Genomic DNA, 17,773 nt, shown 5'->3' on the forward strand with positions numbered 1-17,773 from the left:
AAATTTCTTCAATAGATTAGTACCACGGTTAGTATAGGAAAGAAAACAAAATACACTTCTACACAAAATGGCGCATTTTTTCTTCTGCAATTAGAAAATGCTTCATTTTAACATAAAGAGAATGGGAACCACTGGATTCATAAACAATAACAAAAAGGTAAACCTGTGAATACTGCTCTCATGGTTGATGATTTAAATTTGTCATCTCTTTGCTGCTAAAAAAAAAAAAAGACTTTAAACTCAGAAACCTTATGCTAGTACAGGAGAAAAGGTGTAATGAATATTTCATGTTTTTGTTCAGGTGCCCTTCAGTTTTGCATTTTAAGATTTTCATTTTCATTGAAAACTCTGACGTGTCATCGAGGCAGTTAGGGCACCTTTTAAAGTGTTGCTCTGCATTTAAAAATATTTCAAAAATGTCTCTTGAAGGTTGCATAAAATGTTAACAGCAAGAACTCTCAGGAGGAAAACCCCATGGTAGGTCTTATATACAGTATCATATAAAGCCAAAGAACAATAAAGGACCTAAATCAGAAAAGAAGCTTTGAGTTTAGGGAACAATACAAACAGTGTGATATTTGCATTTCCACAGACGTCCATCTATCCATCTAGTACCCTACAAACAGGAAAGTCCATACCAAACTTCAAAGTTTTGTTCAATAATCCATCCGGTCCATCACCCAACCATCAATACATTCACTCCATTCCTCCTCCTCACCTTTCCTCCTTCCTCCTTTCTCTGTTAACCTATCTATCCTATCAATACCCTTTCTCACTCCTTCGGTCTTTAATTGATTGTTCTTATTGTAGTTACAAAGATGGGGAAATCCTTAACAGAACAGTCACAACTTTCCACTGCTGTGAGAGAGGAGGGCAGAGAAAAAGTGGAGGAGGAGGAAGAGGTGGCAAAAAAAACAAGACATTTAGCACATATGATGAAAATCTCTGGATTCAGAAATGACCAACAGCATTGAATTGTGTATCAGTTTTTGTAACACAGGCTAGTCTGATGAACAATGACAGCCACTTGACTTCTGTCAATGATGCCAGAAGGGCTTCTACTCCAATCAAGCAAGAGGAGCAGCTTTAAGAGAATAGGATACTTGTGGCAGAAAACAAATGACTGCTAGTTGTTCCAAAGCCACCAAATGTTGATAAAAATACTAGTGGTCTTTAAATTTGATTACAGTACAACAGAGGTTTTCAAACTGTGAGGTGCAGAGGCAGAGACATGAGGCAAGGATACTGTGTGAGGTGGAAGAGAAGGGTGCATGCCGGTGTTCCAGAAACAACAGTAAGTTATTTATTGTAGTTTAGACTGCTGATTTGGCCCGCTCATCAATAAGGAGCGGCTGTGACACAGAGCTCATAGAGGCAATTAAGGTTTATACTCATATGAGTCATAACCTACTGAAATCTGAACACACAGACGTAATACATTTATTTTAGATTCAGCGTGACTTAGACTTTCCAAGGATACCATTATCTCGATGTCCATTGCTTATAAAAGTTCAATAAATACACTTAGAGATCATAGAAAAAGATGCTCAAGAACTCCCTTGGGAATCATTACGTTTCTAAGTTTTCTTCAGTTTAAAAGTAGTCCAGTGATAGTTGTCTGTACATCCATGGGTACATGGCCAACAGATACTGTTAATAACTAATTTGGCATACTTTTAATAGTGCTAATTTGCCAAAATGTAAATAAATATAAGCAAAAATATGTGCAAAGGTGTCTCAATTTTGGGCACTGTAAGCCTTTGCAAACCAACACAGTGCAACATCAGGACAAAAAGGGAGTTAGATAAAGGTTTTTTTTGTCAAAATCTTCCTCACTTTCTTAAACAGACTATCAGTTCCAAGATGCTGCGATTCAACAGGTAACAAATTAAAATGACACCAAAACATTCACAGTGACAGTGACACACACAGAAATACACACACGCACGCACACATAAACAACATAATACCTGTTGATGACAAACACTTCTCTCTCAGCAACCCGGAGACGGTTGCCATGGCAGCCGCTCCGTTAATTTGACTGTCTGAGTGCAACATCCTGACCATGCAGGCTCCACACCCAACATCGTCTGAGCCCTGGACCAACAGGAAGTAGTGAGCGCTTTCACCTTTAACCTCTACGTCAGGCACTACAGGGTGAGGCAGGGGGGACAGAGGTTACATCCAGAATTCATCAACAACAGAAAAATATTGTTATATAACTAATTTTGTAGTATAATAGATAGATAGATAGATAATAGTATCTGCTGCTCTCACTCTATAGTTTTTTAAAAAAAAAAATCTTATTTAGTCCTATTCTTTGCTGCTTTCTTGCTATACATTTCTACTTCTACTCCACTCAATCGGTGGTCAAGTTTATCATATACATAATCCCTGCTGTCCAGTTCTTTTTTTATTTTTTAACACTTGCTGCAGCAAACAAATTTCCTCAAAAGTACATTTACAGCAGTTGTATCTCGTATTATAAATTTTCCCCCCTGATTCTTCCAAGCAATTTTACAAATTGAGTCAGTCCCACTTCTGAGTCTGCTTCCCCAGTGGAAGACTTACTAACTACTCAATATCAGTATAGTCCTAGTTACCAATTTATTTCCAGACAGAGTACAATATGGCTTGTCTCTGTTGTTGCCAAACGGTCATCCATTCAATGAGGTAATGACAAGGGCTTGGGGGAAGATAAAAAAACAAAAACAAACAAAAAACTGTCTTACCAGGTAAGGACTTTGGTCTCCTGGCTATAGACTCCCTCCAGCACTGGGAGCTAAATTGGCTGGCAGCGGGCTGGGCGATGGAGGTGATTATACAGGACAAGCTGAACAACGCTCCAACCTGGAGACAGAAACACAGTCGATAAAACACACATGCCCCTCAGTCCCATGAATAACATACAAGATGAATCTTAAATGTATCTTCTATGTCCTATATACATTTGACAGGGGACTATGACAGCAGAACTCTTTAGAAATTTACTTCTTTGGTTCACTAGAAATTACAACTTTCTACAGCAGAAGTTTGTTTGTATAAGAGCACAGTGTAGGGGTAGATACCTGTCCACGCAGGGACCTCAGCTGGTCCAACAGAAGTTTAGCCTTCGCTGACTTTCCACACAGGCCTCTGGTCATTAGTAGTGAAGGAACGGTACAATATATACCAACTACATTCATTTTGAGACAGGAAAATTCATTGGGCTCATTTGTAGTTGCTTTTTAAAAAATATCAATATGTATAATGTGTATTAACAGTCAGGGCTATTTTATTATTATAACAATGTATTTTTTGATGCCCTTCTGGCATCAAAAAATAGTTTGCATGTTACATAATATTACGTGGTATTTATATCATAAACATCTGAAGATACTGTGTAGCTGTTTCACATTAGCAGGTCAATTTAAACGTGGATCGAAGTAGAAATGATGTTCCTTTAGTTTTCTTATTAAGCGTGAACCCACCCACACCCTCCGAAATGAGGATACAGTTCAAAGTGTGTGCTGGAAATCAGAAGACTAGGCAGGTCTGACAGATTAACCAGCTGAACCAAGTCTAAAACTGGTGCGTAGTAATGAAAGACCTGCAAACACAGGACAGTCAGAGAGAGAATGGGTGTGGAGAGAATGAAAGAGAAAATGAAATAAGAAAAGAAACAAACACAGAGAAGAGGATAAAGAAAAAAACAACAGGGTTATTTCACAGAACAGTATTTAAAAATAGAGGTGCCTCCAGACGTTGTCCAGGTGTGTGAGGAACGGAAGAGGAGGGTTTGAGGGAGAGAAAAGACAAGTTAGCAATAGAGATAGAGTGGCCTAGAGCTACAACTAACAATTATTTTCATTTTCAGTTAATCCATCAGATATTTTTCTGACTAATTGTTAGATTGATAAAATGTCAGAACAAGTTCCAACAACCAAAGGTGAGGTCTTCAGATGTTTTGTTTTGTCTAACCAACAGTATAAAGCACAAAGATAATCAATTTATAATGATATTAAACAGAGAAACAACTAAGAAAGGCAGAAAATTCTCACACTGGAAAAGCTAGAGCCAGAAATTTTTTTTTTTTCTCTGATAAATGATTAAAAATAGTTAATTAACTTTCGATTGACCAGCTAATCAATTAATTGACTTATTGTGTCAGCATTACTAAACAGCTCAACATCTAACCACCTAAATACACAGAATATCTTTTCTTTTCTGTTAGGAACCCATCAGAATTAGGTCTTTAACACACTGTAGCTAAAAATTTTTAAAAAGACCTACATTTCAACAGTCTGCAATTGTCCTACTTATCAAATGAGCTCATTATGTTATGAGGGAATCAATAATATATAAATCATTTGTCACATGGAAAAACAGGTCATTTGCATGTACAGAAAATTACACGAATAAAGAGTAAAGCCTGAAATCTCAATCTCATAATTTATTGAACGGGAACAAGAATGAAGTGCCGACCTATTTCTGATAGACTACTATAGATTAAGAGTAGATGAATATTTTAATGAACGCTAGTTGAATTCCAACTTTGGCTGGCAAGATGAGAAAGTTTTTCACTCCCTTGTCCAACCCAGTGAAGAGTCCGACTAATGCAGTGGCCTGAAGAGATGAGCCAAACACCATTAAGACCTCCAATATTTAATTGTCCTCATTACTTACAATCACTTGAAATGATCCTTTGTGATGGTTTTAAAAAACTCATATGCCTGTGGTTAAAATGTTTTTGCATGTTTAAACATCACTCAATATGCAATTACTGTAAAAGTGACTTCATTTAGATTGCTGTAGTGTTTTTTTCCTTGATAGAAAGAGGTAATGGTAAAACAGATTTGGCATCAACATGTAACTCTTCTGACCAACTGATGCATTACTTTTACCGCATGTGAAAGTGCTCAAGATTGGAGGAAGTATGAATGTTTTACTGCAGCTTTTCTGGTGAGAAGATTGTTTTAATCCAAAAGGAAAGGCAAGGTGAAGCTCTTTCCCTCCCTTGACGAATGGCGCTTTTAAAAAGGGCACTCCAAGAGACTAAATGTCACCATTTGAATATGCTGTAGGGCCGTTGGATCTGTGAGAGAACATTCACTATTAATAAAAAGTTTTTTTCTGATATACAGCTCCTGGGAGAATACATTTAGAGGAATAAAAAGGGTGACTGTGACTTGGTTCAGATGAATTTCCACCTTTATACTTTAAAATGTGTAAATGTGAAATGTAAAATTACCCTTTTAGTAACATTTCCCTTACTGTCCATTTTCATTTTTTCACTTGAACTCTTAAAGAGGCAAAATTTTCGGCCTCGTAACTGTTTGAATTACTGTAGAATAAAGACCTGTATCCCTAACAGGACCTAGTCTTTCAATATCCCTGGTTCTATTAGGCCATTGTGGGCAGTGCTGAAGATCAACGGACAGAGATGTTTTGCATCAATATTAACTTACAGGATCAATGTGATGAAGTACCTTAATTTGACAAGGATTTAATAAATTACATTAGCTTTAAACAGAGATTCTCATCTGGATATTTTGCCTGTAAATGTTGTCTTAATTTAATTTAATTCAAGATAAATATATATTGATATCACAACATAAGATTAAATATACTCATATTTTATATTATTATTTAATATTTAATAAAAATAAACAACAATATGACAAGCATGTGATATAATCATTCCTGTGCTTCACATTTGCCTGCATGCTATTCCTAAGGTGCAGCAGATTTCATAAATCTCACACGGAAAAAAACACTTCATGTTTGGTGCTCACACAGCACAGCGTGGCCTCTCTGCCCCATGAGGCTTAGTGTGTGTGTGCTTACAATTATCGTAACAGTTACTCCTGAGAGTGAGGAGGCCTAATAGTTTTTGTCTGAGCATAGTTTAGATTGTGTATGTGTCTGTGAGTGCGAGTCATTATAGAGTCAGTTATCCCAGCAGTGTGGAGTTTTGTTGTCCTCAGAGTGATTTTTTTTTATTGTGTGCCAAGACAATATTCGCCATCTGCTTCTCTGTACAGAGATCTGATGAGATCACACAACACACACATAAACATAGTAATGAGTAGTACACACAGACATACACACACCTTAACTATTGAACTCTGCTGTGTTAACTGAATAATGAGCACACACAAACAACGCAAACACATACTATCTGTTGCCAGAAAAAAAAACTCACAAAAGAAGACAATGGTTAAGAGAAACAACACACGTATCACTATTCTCGCCTGAAGAGCTAATGGTTCTTTTCAGCATTTCTCTTTATGTGTACAACAGACATCTTTTCAACCAAGTATCTTTAATGCTAATCTAATTAATGGTAGTAAAGGCTGCCTGTGTGTGTGTTTGTATACCTAATCTCAGGCCATAACTTCTTGAGCAAAGCTCTCGTGTGGTTTTATTGTCATGGATATTAATCTACATAAGAAAACTTATTACAGAATTATACTAACTGTTATAAAAGACCTTGTCTCATGGAGAGCCCTTTCTCTATACAAATACAAAGTTTTTACAATGCACATACCCGCCAACAACACACGAACATAAAACCAGAGTGTGTATCTTATTCACAGAAAAGAACACAATCGAATTATTAATGTTACATGCCAATACAGTGAGCTGTTTATTAAATCTACTTTTATAGGGTAAAAAGCTCTACAGATACCATTCATCTCTGAGTTGGTGGCTGTTGCAGTAGAAAAATGAAAGGTGGATAAATACTTAGTTAAAACTTTGACAGCAATTTAAAAAAGAAGGCAAACAATTAAAAAAACAAAACCAAAAAAAACAAAAAACACAAAAAAACAACCCCCCCCACTGTTATCTGAATAACAGCTAACTCTATGTTACAATATTTAGGGCTCAAACGATTACCTGATTCATTGATTAGTCAACAAAAACTATTTTGATTGTCATTTAAGTGATTTATCAAGCAAGAAGACCAAGAGTCTACAGCCCCACTAGCAGTTCTATGTGGCTGTACTTGGGCACAATGGTGGTTTGAGTGAGCCTGCTAACATGCTAATGTTTAGCAGGTACAGTATGTTTACCATTTATCACCAACTAACATCGTGACTTTGTTTAGCTTGTAAGCATGCTAACACTTGCTAATCAGCAGATAAAGTACAGCTCGGTCTGATGGGGACGCCATCAGTTTTGCTAATATTTGGTCAAAAATCAAAATACTGGAGAAATTAAAGTTTTTATCTGATGATGGCAATAGATAAAAGTTGTTGAGTTATTTCAGTCTGGAGCAAAATTGTGCACTGACCAACCGCCACTGCCATCCCTAGAGCCATGCCACAAAGTTCCCTAGTTCCAGCTCCTCCAATGTGAGGATTTGCAGATTTCATTTCATTGTAAACTGAATATCTTTGGCTGCTGGACAAGTGTAACAACTCTGGGAAACTCTTTTTTCACTGTTTTCTGGCATTTTATAGACCAAATGATTAATTAATTAACCAAAAAATTATTACGCATTATTTTATTAGAGTTTTTTATTAGAGTTCTGTTATCACTTATCACTTAATTAAAATTAAGAAAAGTGAAACATAAAAGTTAAAAAAAAATATGTATTGCAAACACAATATCTGACAATGTCATCCTGTTTTGATGAATAAGAGTTTAAAGGAGTAGTTTTGACACAAGGACACATGAGTCACTTAGTAACAATGTTGTTGATAAATGGACATTAACTGAGGCTACACACTGTGTGGAGGGAGATATCACAGCAAACTGACAGCTCACTCTAGTTTTCTTAGTACCAGTGAGTGACTAATATCATCTCAAGATAACTGAACCCCTCTATCAAAAAAACATGTGGAATACAAAAACTGAGAGAAAAAGGAAAAAGTTCCAAATTAAAGTGAGGAGTGCCCTATAAATTACATAAACCTTGGTGAATGATGATGGATGAAAGATGAGTGCAAACCCCACGGAAGTAACATATGACTGCAGCCTACAGATTTCCCTCCATTGAAACCTAGGGCATTGGCCTTCTCTTGATATGTTAAATCTATATTCCAATACTGTTTTCTGGCTACGAGGTCAACAGAAGTACCAGAGGTCGATGCTCATTTGGCAGATAAAATACATTTGATTTATCTGACTGATGGTCCTTCTGTCACAGGTTCCTCAGTGTGATTAAAGGGCAACCAGGAAGTGACCCTTTTGAACACACAATCTCCCGCCAGCCACCAGAAATTATTAAAAGATGGGAGTGCGAGCAGCTCATTCAACTCTTTAGCTAGGAGGTAAGATGTGGGTTCAACTGGGGTTAAAAGAACAGTTCAACCTCAAATGAAAATTCAGTCATTATCTACACATCCCGTCAATCAAATCTTCCCTGAAGTTTGTATGAACAGGAATACAAAGATATAATTTATTCATATTCCACTTTCAAGCTGCAGATTCTAAGAACTTTAAACACATTACATTACTCTTAATAAGATTTCTTCATTGACAACATTTGGATCAACTGCAGGCCCTACAGCATTCTGGCAGAAGATTTTTGCTTGCTACTGTCTTTGTCAGAGGGGTAAAAACAGGAAACAATGAGGCAAACAATTGGACTTTTGAAACAACCACTCAATTGTTTGGCAATAAAAAAAAAACACATTAAATTAGCTGCCTGTGGTGTTTGGACAAGTTAAATGAGATGCAGCTATGCCAAGCCTGGTTCCAGACCTCTGAATCGCTGCCCACATCAATGATAAGCTTAGTGATTCAAGTATGTCTGTTGTTGTTCCTACTGACAGCTTTTATCCGCAGCTGGAGAAACAATCAACCAATCAGGACGGATTAAGAATAGGGATATCTTCTTCCTACGTACTGGAGCTAGCTATTTAGCTACAACCATGAAAAATGGTGACAAAAAACAGCGACAAATATGGCAACGAATGTGGATGAGAATGATGCAGCTTGTGGTACCCTGGCAAACTGTCTTATAAGCAAACAAATCAAAAATAATGTTTTCATTCATCGTTTTTCACAAAAATGCAATTTGTTTATTCTTGAGGTCTAACGAAAATGTTGAATACATTTCTGTCCTCTAAACATTTGCAAAGCAGATTTTTTTAAATATTTGAAATCGGGCAGGAATCCCTACCTTTGTTGGCACATTCCTGCATTTGTTAGCATGTTACAACTACCAACTGTTGATCAGTGGAATAGTGTGAAACAAGCTGTAGGATGTGGATCACGACAGCCATGGGCTCATGCACCCACACGATAGAAGTGAAATGGGCACTGACTCCGTAACGCTGACAATAGTCAAAAATTCCACAGGGCACCTTTAAGCAACAGCTACAACATCTTCCATGTGGACTGGGAATGATGAGGGCAGGATGGAAACTTGGTACTGATTGGGTAAAGCAAAACAAAACAAAATATCCCAACTCGCAAACACAGCACACACTGAACCAAATGTGAGACTGAACGAATGAAGTGAGAAAAAATGGCGACTCAGTCTGATCATCAGGATAGCTATCACACTCTTGAGCATGAGAAAATAATCACATTCTCATTTCAGTGTGAGCTATTCCCGTTTGTTTGGCTCAGGTTGTCTGAGTTTTCAGGAGCTCAATTCAACAACAGAAAGATTTAAATTTGGGAATTAAAGATGTGAGAAATAGTGGAGAGCTCAGGACTCACCTCAGACTGTAGTTTGTGGTCTGTAGTGGTGTAGGGAACTTGCAAGAGGCTGGATGCTGAAATGTGGTCCACTGGAGAGCGCAGAGAAAAGCCATCAAAACGGAGCTCCGACACATACTGAAGCGCACACACACACACACACACACACACACAGAGGAGAGGTCACATAATAGTATATCGATCTTACTATCGCACACAAACTCCCTTAGTCAGTACTAGTTAGAAATTAGTACCTGTGTTAAGTATCACATACATATCATACAGCTATCAATTGTTTGTTCTCAAATTACAGAGAAAATAGTCATGGTTTGCTCTTACTCACATGGCTGTGCAGTTAGAAAAACACGTGCTCACACACACACACACACACACACACACACACACACACACACACACACACACACACACACACACACACACACACACACACACACAAACTAATTGTTATGCTATGTATTACACAGCTGTAAAGTGGTGGTGGTTGTTCTCAGACAGGCTTTTATTCCTGTGGGAATTCTCCTTTGTTCCACTGCTCTCCAACTGTGAAGCTTTTACTGACTGACTGCTGGAGCCCACTCACTTCTGAAGGCAGCAACTTAGCAAAGGTCACTACAGTGAAGGAGAAGCTGCAGGCTTGCCTCAGCATACTCCGAGTAAAGCAGACAGAGGAGAGACGACTGAAGAAAACTTTTGTCATACAGGATTTAAGTCACAGTGTGACCAATACTAGATTTTTGAGGCTGATAGCAATATCTGATCAGGATATATCCGCCTATATTTATCTTATTAGACATTTTTGATAAGGATCACTCAAATGTGTTTAAATTAGTTTGATTTGTAGCCAAGAAGTGTACTGATCAGGACATTTTACAGTTGAAAAATAAACTTGTCAGTGCTCTCTGGTGGACAAACTATTTAATGGAGACACTGTGTCTGAATTACCTTTAACATATCTTTAACATTTCTGCCATGTGGTACATGTATAACGCCTGCCAAAGAATTTGGATATTGTTATGATGGAAAATATATCAGTAATGTCAACGAAACTTGGATCAAACTGAGAACTGTGGTGATATGTGGCCTTTGCTATAGAAATGCATGTTTTATGAGCTTCATGGTTGTCATTTCCACAACAAAATAACAAAAGGTCTGTGTCAAAGAAGCATCCTGCCAGATATGTTCACTTGAATGAGAATGCTGCTTCAACATATCGATGCTTTGAGGTGACAGTTTCACTTCAACAGAAGGAATACAGGCTACTTAAGAACATGTCCAACCTCTCAGGCCTAAAACGATATGAAAACGTCATATTAAACAAGCACCATCAACAAGCAAAAAACAAGGCTGTTTGGCTCTTAAAAAATGTACATTTGAGAAATACTGGCCTCTAACAGCAACAATACGCTCATTGGACATTCTTTACAAAACACATATTTAAGGTAAAGATGTTACTCAGCTGTATATTTTCAGATATAAGCTGATCAACGTTTAAAATGAAAAAGTGAAAATCTCAGGTAGGTTAAAAAAACATCAACAGTATGAGACATAAAAAGAAACTCCACAGCAAAACAGATTGCTGATTCTCTCTAGAGGACGTGGAAGAATAGCTCAAAATTTGCCAATTCTGTCCAGAGACAGAAAACTACTGCACCTGCCAGAGCTTTCTTGTAATGAGAAGTACAAGTGGGAATGAAGTAATCTCCAGAGTAGGAATACTGTCAATTTACCTGGAGCTGGAAAGTGAGAAATAAAGGACAATACATGGCCAAAATTTGTGGACATCTGGTATTACACCCATGTGTGATTGTTATACCTCTTATTCCAAAATAATGGGCATTAATCTGCTGCTACAACGGCCTCAACTCTTGTGGAAAGGCGTTTCTCGAGATTTGGGAACCTGGCTGCAGGGATTTGATCCCATTCAGCCTCAAGAGCATGGGCTTGTGGTCTGGGCTTTGTGCAGGCAAGTCAAGTTCCTTCATACCAAACTGAGAAAATTATTTCTTTATGGACCTGCCTTTGTGTAAAGTGGTAATGTAATATTGGAACAGGAAAGGGCCCTCCCCAAATTGGTGCACTAAGCTGGAAGAACACTATTGCCTACAATATCATTGTACGCTATAGCATTAGGGTTTCCCTTAACTGAAAGTAAGGGGCTTAGCCAAAACCATGGAAATTGCTCCAGACCAAATAAATACAATAGTATGTAGACACAGGTGTCTACCATCTTTAGCCATTATTTTCATCTAAATGTACTTTTTACACTTTCAATTCCTACAAAAGTAGGAGAACAGCACTGTACCTCCATTTCAATAACACCAGCACTGTCCTTAAAATACAGACAGAACCTGCCCAGAGGTGTTCTTTAACATTTGTCCTTTGCCTAAGTCCCAACCAATAATTAACTGCAGCCAACTCCTCGGGGAGCGAGGTCGAGTCAGAGTGGGGCTGGGCAGGGGCGGACAGGCTCTGCCAGGGCAGTGCCAGCAAGGCAGAGCTATTTCCCATGACCCCTCAGTGACCTCCAGTGATTATTCTAGATTCATTCAGTAGCAGAGAAAGACTTACGCCCCATCGACTCAAAAACACTTCATTGAATATAAAAAGGAAATACATGAAAATTTACCCTTTGGCCTTGTTTGCAGTGCCTGAGTAATTTCGCACGAAAAAGATAGAGGAACACATACAGTGACATGAAATTGGGTTTCCAAACCACAATAAGCCCCACTACAGAAGGTTCTTAAAGAAAACACTGTTTTGTCTGCCTTTTCTCACTGAGACCAGCTAGCTGTGTGCTCCTGCCCACAGAAAGCACCATTTAAAACAAAAAGCCCTAGGCAAGCAACCTCATGAGTTCAGAAGCACACGGCTTTTTCTCATGCCCTCTACAGTACTTGTCCAGAACACACAAACTCACATGCAGACACAGAGTTGATAAGACGAAAGAAGTTATTTCCCTCAACAGCCAGTACCCCACAAATGCCTTTTTCCTTCATTGCTGCTTTTAAATGATCAATCACACCTGAAGTACTTCAAAACTTTTGAAACAAACACATGGATAAAAGCTCATGTATACATATTCATACTAGTATATACAAAGAGGTACAAAGAAATCTTAAAAGCTGACACCCACATACACATTTTTCTAAATGTCTTACCCTTTTTGTAACTGACGAACAGTTTCATCGTAGCACTGAGGCAAGCACACACTGTGATCACACAGAAATGCAACCCCTCTGAAAATCCTTACTCTTCCTCTCTGTAATAAGCTGGACTCTTTGACCCCCAAGAGTTCTGCATCACCAACACCCTCTCTGCAGTGTTTGTAACCATTACATAGTTTTTTTTAAACAAAAACTAAATACTGGTGGCCTTTTCTCACGGTTTATACTCAATAAGTTCAAGTGAGTTAACTTGTTCCCTCCACCTCCTTCGCCATCTTTTACAGTGAGTAAAGAGAAAAAATACAAAATAAATTCTGCAAAAACAACTGTATCCCCAATGTTTCTTCTCAAGGCTCACTCCATTTTCAGAGACCCGTACCTTCCTCTCTCTGACAACTAGGCCACCCCTCCATAGTTCCTTGTGGTTGATACAGCTGTCCAGGTCAGCAGGTTCCACCAGACCAGCACTCAGGTAGGATGCTACTTTCTGCCACCTAGGCAGGAAAAAACAAAGGATCACTCATGGCCAGCACTGGGGAACTTAGGGAACTTTTATTGCCGATTCCTGTAAATTAGGAATAAAAGTCCTGATTCAAGTTAATTCTCCCATTTAGGAAACTAAAGTAGCAATATAATGCTGAGGATTGAATGCAGTTATTCTGCCATTAACTAAAATGAGTGCTTCTGTTGAAATGTTGCTAAGACTATTCAACCCTTACTGTAAGTCAACGCTTGTGTACAGTATATTTACTCAACTAACTCCCCCTAGTGGTGAATTAGGAGCATTTCACCAAAAATCACAAACTGCAACTTCACACAATACTGCTCCTTTTCCTGTACTTTGCACCTTTGGAAACTTCTCATTACCCATTCACTTGTGCCTCGACCACACTGAACTACCTACTGACTTTGTATATGAGCATATGTTCATTTAGATTCTAATCATGCTGAACATGTGCCGTTAATTCAGTGACTTTAGCAGGGTTCTTGTAAATTATATTAGCTTGAAAGTGTCTTCATTATTTTTGTTGTCCAAGTCAAAAAAGAGGGAAAGTACTGTATGTGTATTTTCTGTGTCCTCACCCAGTCATGTGCTGTGTGACTATAATGATCTTAGCAGCATGCCAGCAGGACATGTGTTTGAGGGCTCCCAGCAGAGGCAGCAGGTCTTTAATAGGTGGGGATTGCTCAGCAGAGCCCAACACCAGCACATCCAACAGGGCTTTACCTGAGTGGGACAAATAGGACGAATCAAAGAGGAATTCATTAGATGTTTTCTTCCTTCTTGTTCTTCCTTAACAAAAGAGTCTCCAAATATTTCATGAGGGGACAATGACCTAAGCTAGTCGCTCCATTGACACCCTTTTCTCTGTTGGGAACTCTACATATCAAGACCTGTGGAAGAAGTGTTGGAAGCCAGCAGTGACTCCAGCTCCCCAGGGCAGCTAACAGTGCAGGGAGCCAAAGAGTGAATTATCACTTCAGGGGGAAGACTTGCTAAGAGGAAGTCAGTGTAGATGTATTCTATCTCTCCGGTGGTGACTGCATATGTACGAAGTAAAGTAGGATACCTTTTTTTTTACAAAGCTGCAGCAGGCAGCTTTACAAAATCTAATTGCTTGAAATTGGATTGGATCCTTGTCACACAGCTTAGGAGTTTGGAATCAGTAAAAAGGTTTTAATTCCTCACTATTGGCAGCTTTTGGCTAAGAGAAAATTCCCACTTGAGACCTTGTTTTATGAAGTAGACCAAATTTTTGCTCTGTTGCCCCATCAGGAAACTATATGATTGTTGTTCTCCTTGTTAACGCAAAATGAAGAAAGCTGGCGAGCTATGCTGTAAAAATAATCATAACAACCAAAATTATCTGAGAATTAATATGTGGAAGCATTTTGGATTCCACACCATGGATTAAAAAAAATTGTGCATTCAAATTAATTTGAATACATTTCATGTTAGTTCTCAATTGCACACAGTTAACATCAACAAAACGAGAGATACAAAATGATAACGTAACTCACAGCTGCCATGGATTGGTCAACTGTACCTGGAGGTGGTAGCTTGTCTGACAGTAGATGCAGTCCTTCTGCAGCCTCCTCTAACAACCTGTTCAGTAAAGACATTCAGATCAGATCAGATCAGATCAAGACTCGGAGGCCCACTGGCCAAAATGTAACACCAGGACTTTGATTCTTTGAGATCTTCACAAAAATTTCCATCTATTTATCTTTATATAAAATGTTGAATTGTTTAATAACTCTAAATGTTTGTAATTTAATACCTTCAGATAATATCAATATTATATAATATATTCAAATTATGTTAATGACTGCTCAGGTTGATATATTTGGCACAATCCTACAACACAGAGCAGAAAGAACAAACCTACTTATTTACATAAAGAAGAGAAAATATCATCTGTTACTCACTCTGTCAGTGCTGGCTGGTCAGCTGTTTGATCGGCTGCCTCCTGATTACTCAGAGAACTGAGACATGACTCCACAACAGTGGGCTTCTCCTCATCACTGTCAGTTTTCTTATGGCCTGTCCCCAACTCTTCCCAGTCCAAGCTGCAAAACTACAAAGCAGTTGATATACATTCAGAACTGATTATAATTACAGAATTGCAGCTCTTTTTCCTTTATGAATGTTTTCTTTTTTGTTATCATTTATCTGGGGATTATCTTTGCCTACTTCTGGTCCGTTGTTTATGGTTCTGTAATAATTAATTTTCTTCTTGGGATTAATAAAGTACCATCCTATCTTTAAATGTTAAAAAAGCTTTAAAAGGTTGCCGTTGTGTTACATATCACCCAATAACTGGAGTGGATTGGAGAAGGAAATCAGTTTAGCTGACCTGCATTCAAGTTGCATAGCCAATTTATTAGACTTAATGTACAGCAAGAGCGTCAGCTGGACCTCAAACAAAGATGTGATGGGGTACAGTACAACATATGTATGCTTCAACTGTAACTTAATTTTCTTTTTGTATACTGTGTGTTAAGTAATTTTGCTGACATTATGAAGTTTATCAACGATGTTGAGGCTTCTATGAAAAACATTTTATATTATCAGTTGATTTGTTGCTGTTCTGACAGTTCAGGACGAAGATGAAAAAACAGATGCTATTATACGTGTTTACAGTATTTCAGAATTACTGAGAACAACCACCACCACCACAAAAGCAGTAGTACATAGAGTGTTACTGTCAGTAAACCTGATAAGGTGTGGGAAAGATGAGCAGCATTACACATTTTCCTCCTGTTTTACATTTCTACGAAGGAATTTTTTTAAAGATGCTATGCCACCAAAGGGCTTGTGCAGGGGCACATCAGATGTGCATTTTAGGTTGATCATAGACTAGTGATTTCTTTTACATATTATACTAAATAGGAGGTAAGCTTCAGCCTCAGAAAGGCTTTGCAGTGAAAAGATTGATATGATACTCACATACTTTTTATGACAGGGGCTGATGATTAGAACCCAGAAATCACTACACAAGCTAGCTTACTGAGTGCTGAGGCACCAAAGTTTGTCGGTCCTTTACTTAACATTTTAACCGCATTTTCTGATTTAATTTAGTTAAGTAAGACATGCAACTCAGGTTGGCACTGGAGTCCAAAACCCTAAGTCAATATCCAGCCCCATAAAAGTCTTATTTCTGGGCAAAGGCTTTTACTGCCTCACAAACTTAAAAAAGGGACACAGATAGGTGCTTATGCTCAACTCCTTGCAATATATTATATAAACTATTGTGTATGACAATATAGTCTTGGCTCTCCTCTTAATGTCTTACCTGTGTTACTCCCTGGCAAGCCTGAACAGCAAAGTACCACCTCTGGCCTGATGGGCTGCCATTCAGAGAACAAGCTGGGAAAAAAAAACAAAAAATCATGCAGGTTTTCTGCATTGAAGTCAGGCAGGGTAAATGATGTACATAGAGCCTCAAAGTAACTGTACCTGGAAACACAGAGATCCCTTTCACTGATTCCTGAGTTGAATTGTCCACCAGCCTGTCATATATGCGCTTCACTGGCTCCAGATCTGTGAACAATGACAACTGAGCTGTCAGAATACATCGTAGCCAGACTATTGCTTTAGTTAGGATTAAAAACATACAAATTGAGCAATATTTAGATAATGTAATCTCAGAAAAATACACTATAAGTATATGGCTTTAAAAAGTCTTCTGACTAACCTAGCATTAGTAAAACGTATCCACTTACTTCCTGACACACTAGCTAACTAAACTATAGTTTGCTTAGCTGCGTCGACATTAGCAGAGTTAAGTACAATTTGTTTCAAACGGGAATTAAAACTTACGGTTATAGTCCGCCACGTCGGAATCACTTTGGCAAAAGGATATAGCCAACACGTACCGGTCCATCTCGTGTAAATATTAGTAAATTCAGGGTTAATGTTTTTATTTGGAGTGAAATATTGCTTAACTGTGAACAACGACCTTTCGCGCACTGTCAAATTTCCCACCAGCTCTTCTTCTTCTGCACAATGAATCGGCGGCAGGCAGCAGGACAAGAAGAGCGCCACCGCTGCCTACAGGACTGAGAGTGAAACAACGGATAAACCTGTCGAAACGTCGATGGTGTAAACCTGAAAATCTTTGGCCCCGTCTCATTTCATTCACTCTGTATTAGCCGCTTTCTTTTTTCCCCCCTCTCATAAAACGCACAGTGCTTTCAAAAATTACTGCGTGCTGTCAGCAGTAATCCCCATTTGGAGTGTGTGTTATATCTCTACCTTACCCACCTGCTGCCAGAAAATAAAATGCAAAATTTCTACTGTATCTGTAGTTTAGTAATTCAGTTAAGTAAATGTAGTGTAGTACCATTTGATAAAACATAAATCAACAGCGATTATGAATCCAGAACATGGATTGTTGTTAGATATTAACAGATTGTGATATCATTCTCCAACAATGCATCAGTAGACC

General features: G+C 38.2%; 1 protein-coding gene across 1 annotated transcript in view; it reads right to left on the bottom strand.

The window, feature by feature from the left end:
* The window catches only part of LOC120784641 (MDM2 binding protein), a 30,495-nt gene extending 13,111 nt beyond the window's left edge, over positions 1–17,384 (bottom strand). The window contains exons 1-12 of the mRNA XM_040118608.1: positions 17,146–17,384; positions 16,783–16,866; positions 16,619–16,692; positions 15,252–15,400; positions 14,870–14,928; positions 13,905–14,049; positions 13,201–13,315; positions 9,658–9,774; positions 3,495–3,589; positions 3,069–3,135; positions 2,733–2,850; positions 1,971–2,150 (exon numbers count right to left, since the gene is read on the bottom strand). Coding sequence (XP_039974542.1) covers positions 1,971–2,150; positions 2,733–2,850; positions 3,069–3,135; positions 3,495–3,589; positions 9,658–9,774; positions 13,201–13,315; positions 13,905–14,049; positions 14,870–14,928; positions 15,252–15,400; positions 16,619–16,692; positions 16,783–16,866; positions 17,146–17,209 — 1,267 coding nt within the window. The 5' untranslated portion in view covers positions 17,210–17,384. The remainder of the gene's footprint in view (positions 1–1,970; positions 2,151–2,732; positions 2,851–3,068; positions 3,136–3,494; positions 3,590–9,657; positions 9,775–13,200; positions 13,316–13,904; positions 14,050–14,869; positions 14,929–15,251; positions 15,401–16,618; positions 16,693–16,782; positions 16,867–17,145) is intronic.
* Between the last annotated feature and the right edge of the window lie 389 nt (positions 17,385–17,773).

Source organism: Xiphias gladius, chromosome 22, assembly GCF_016859285.1.
Source record: "Xiphias gladius isolate SHS-SW01 ecotype Sanya breed wild chromosome 22, ASM1685928v1, whole genome shotgun sequence".
NCBI classification, from domain to species: domain Eukaryota; kingdom Metazoa; phylum Chordata; class Actinopteri; order Istiophoriformes; family Xiphiidae; genus Xiphias; species Xiphias gladius.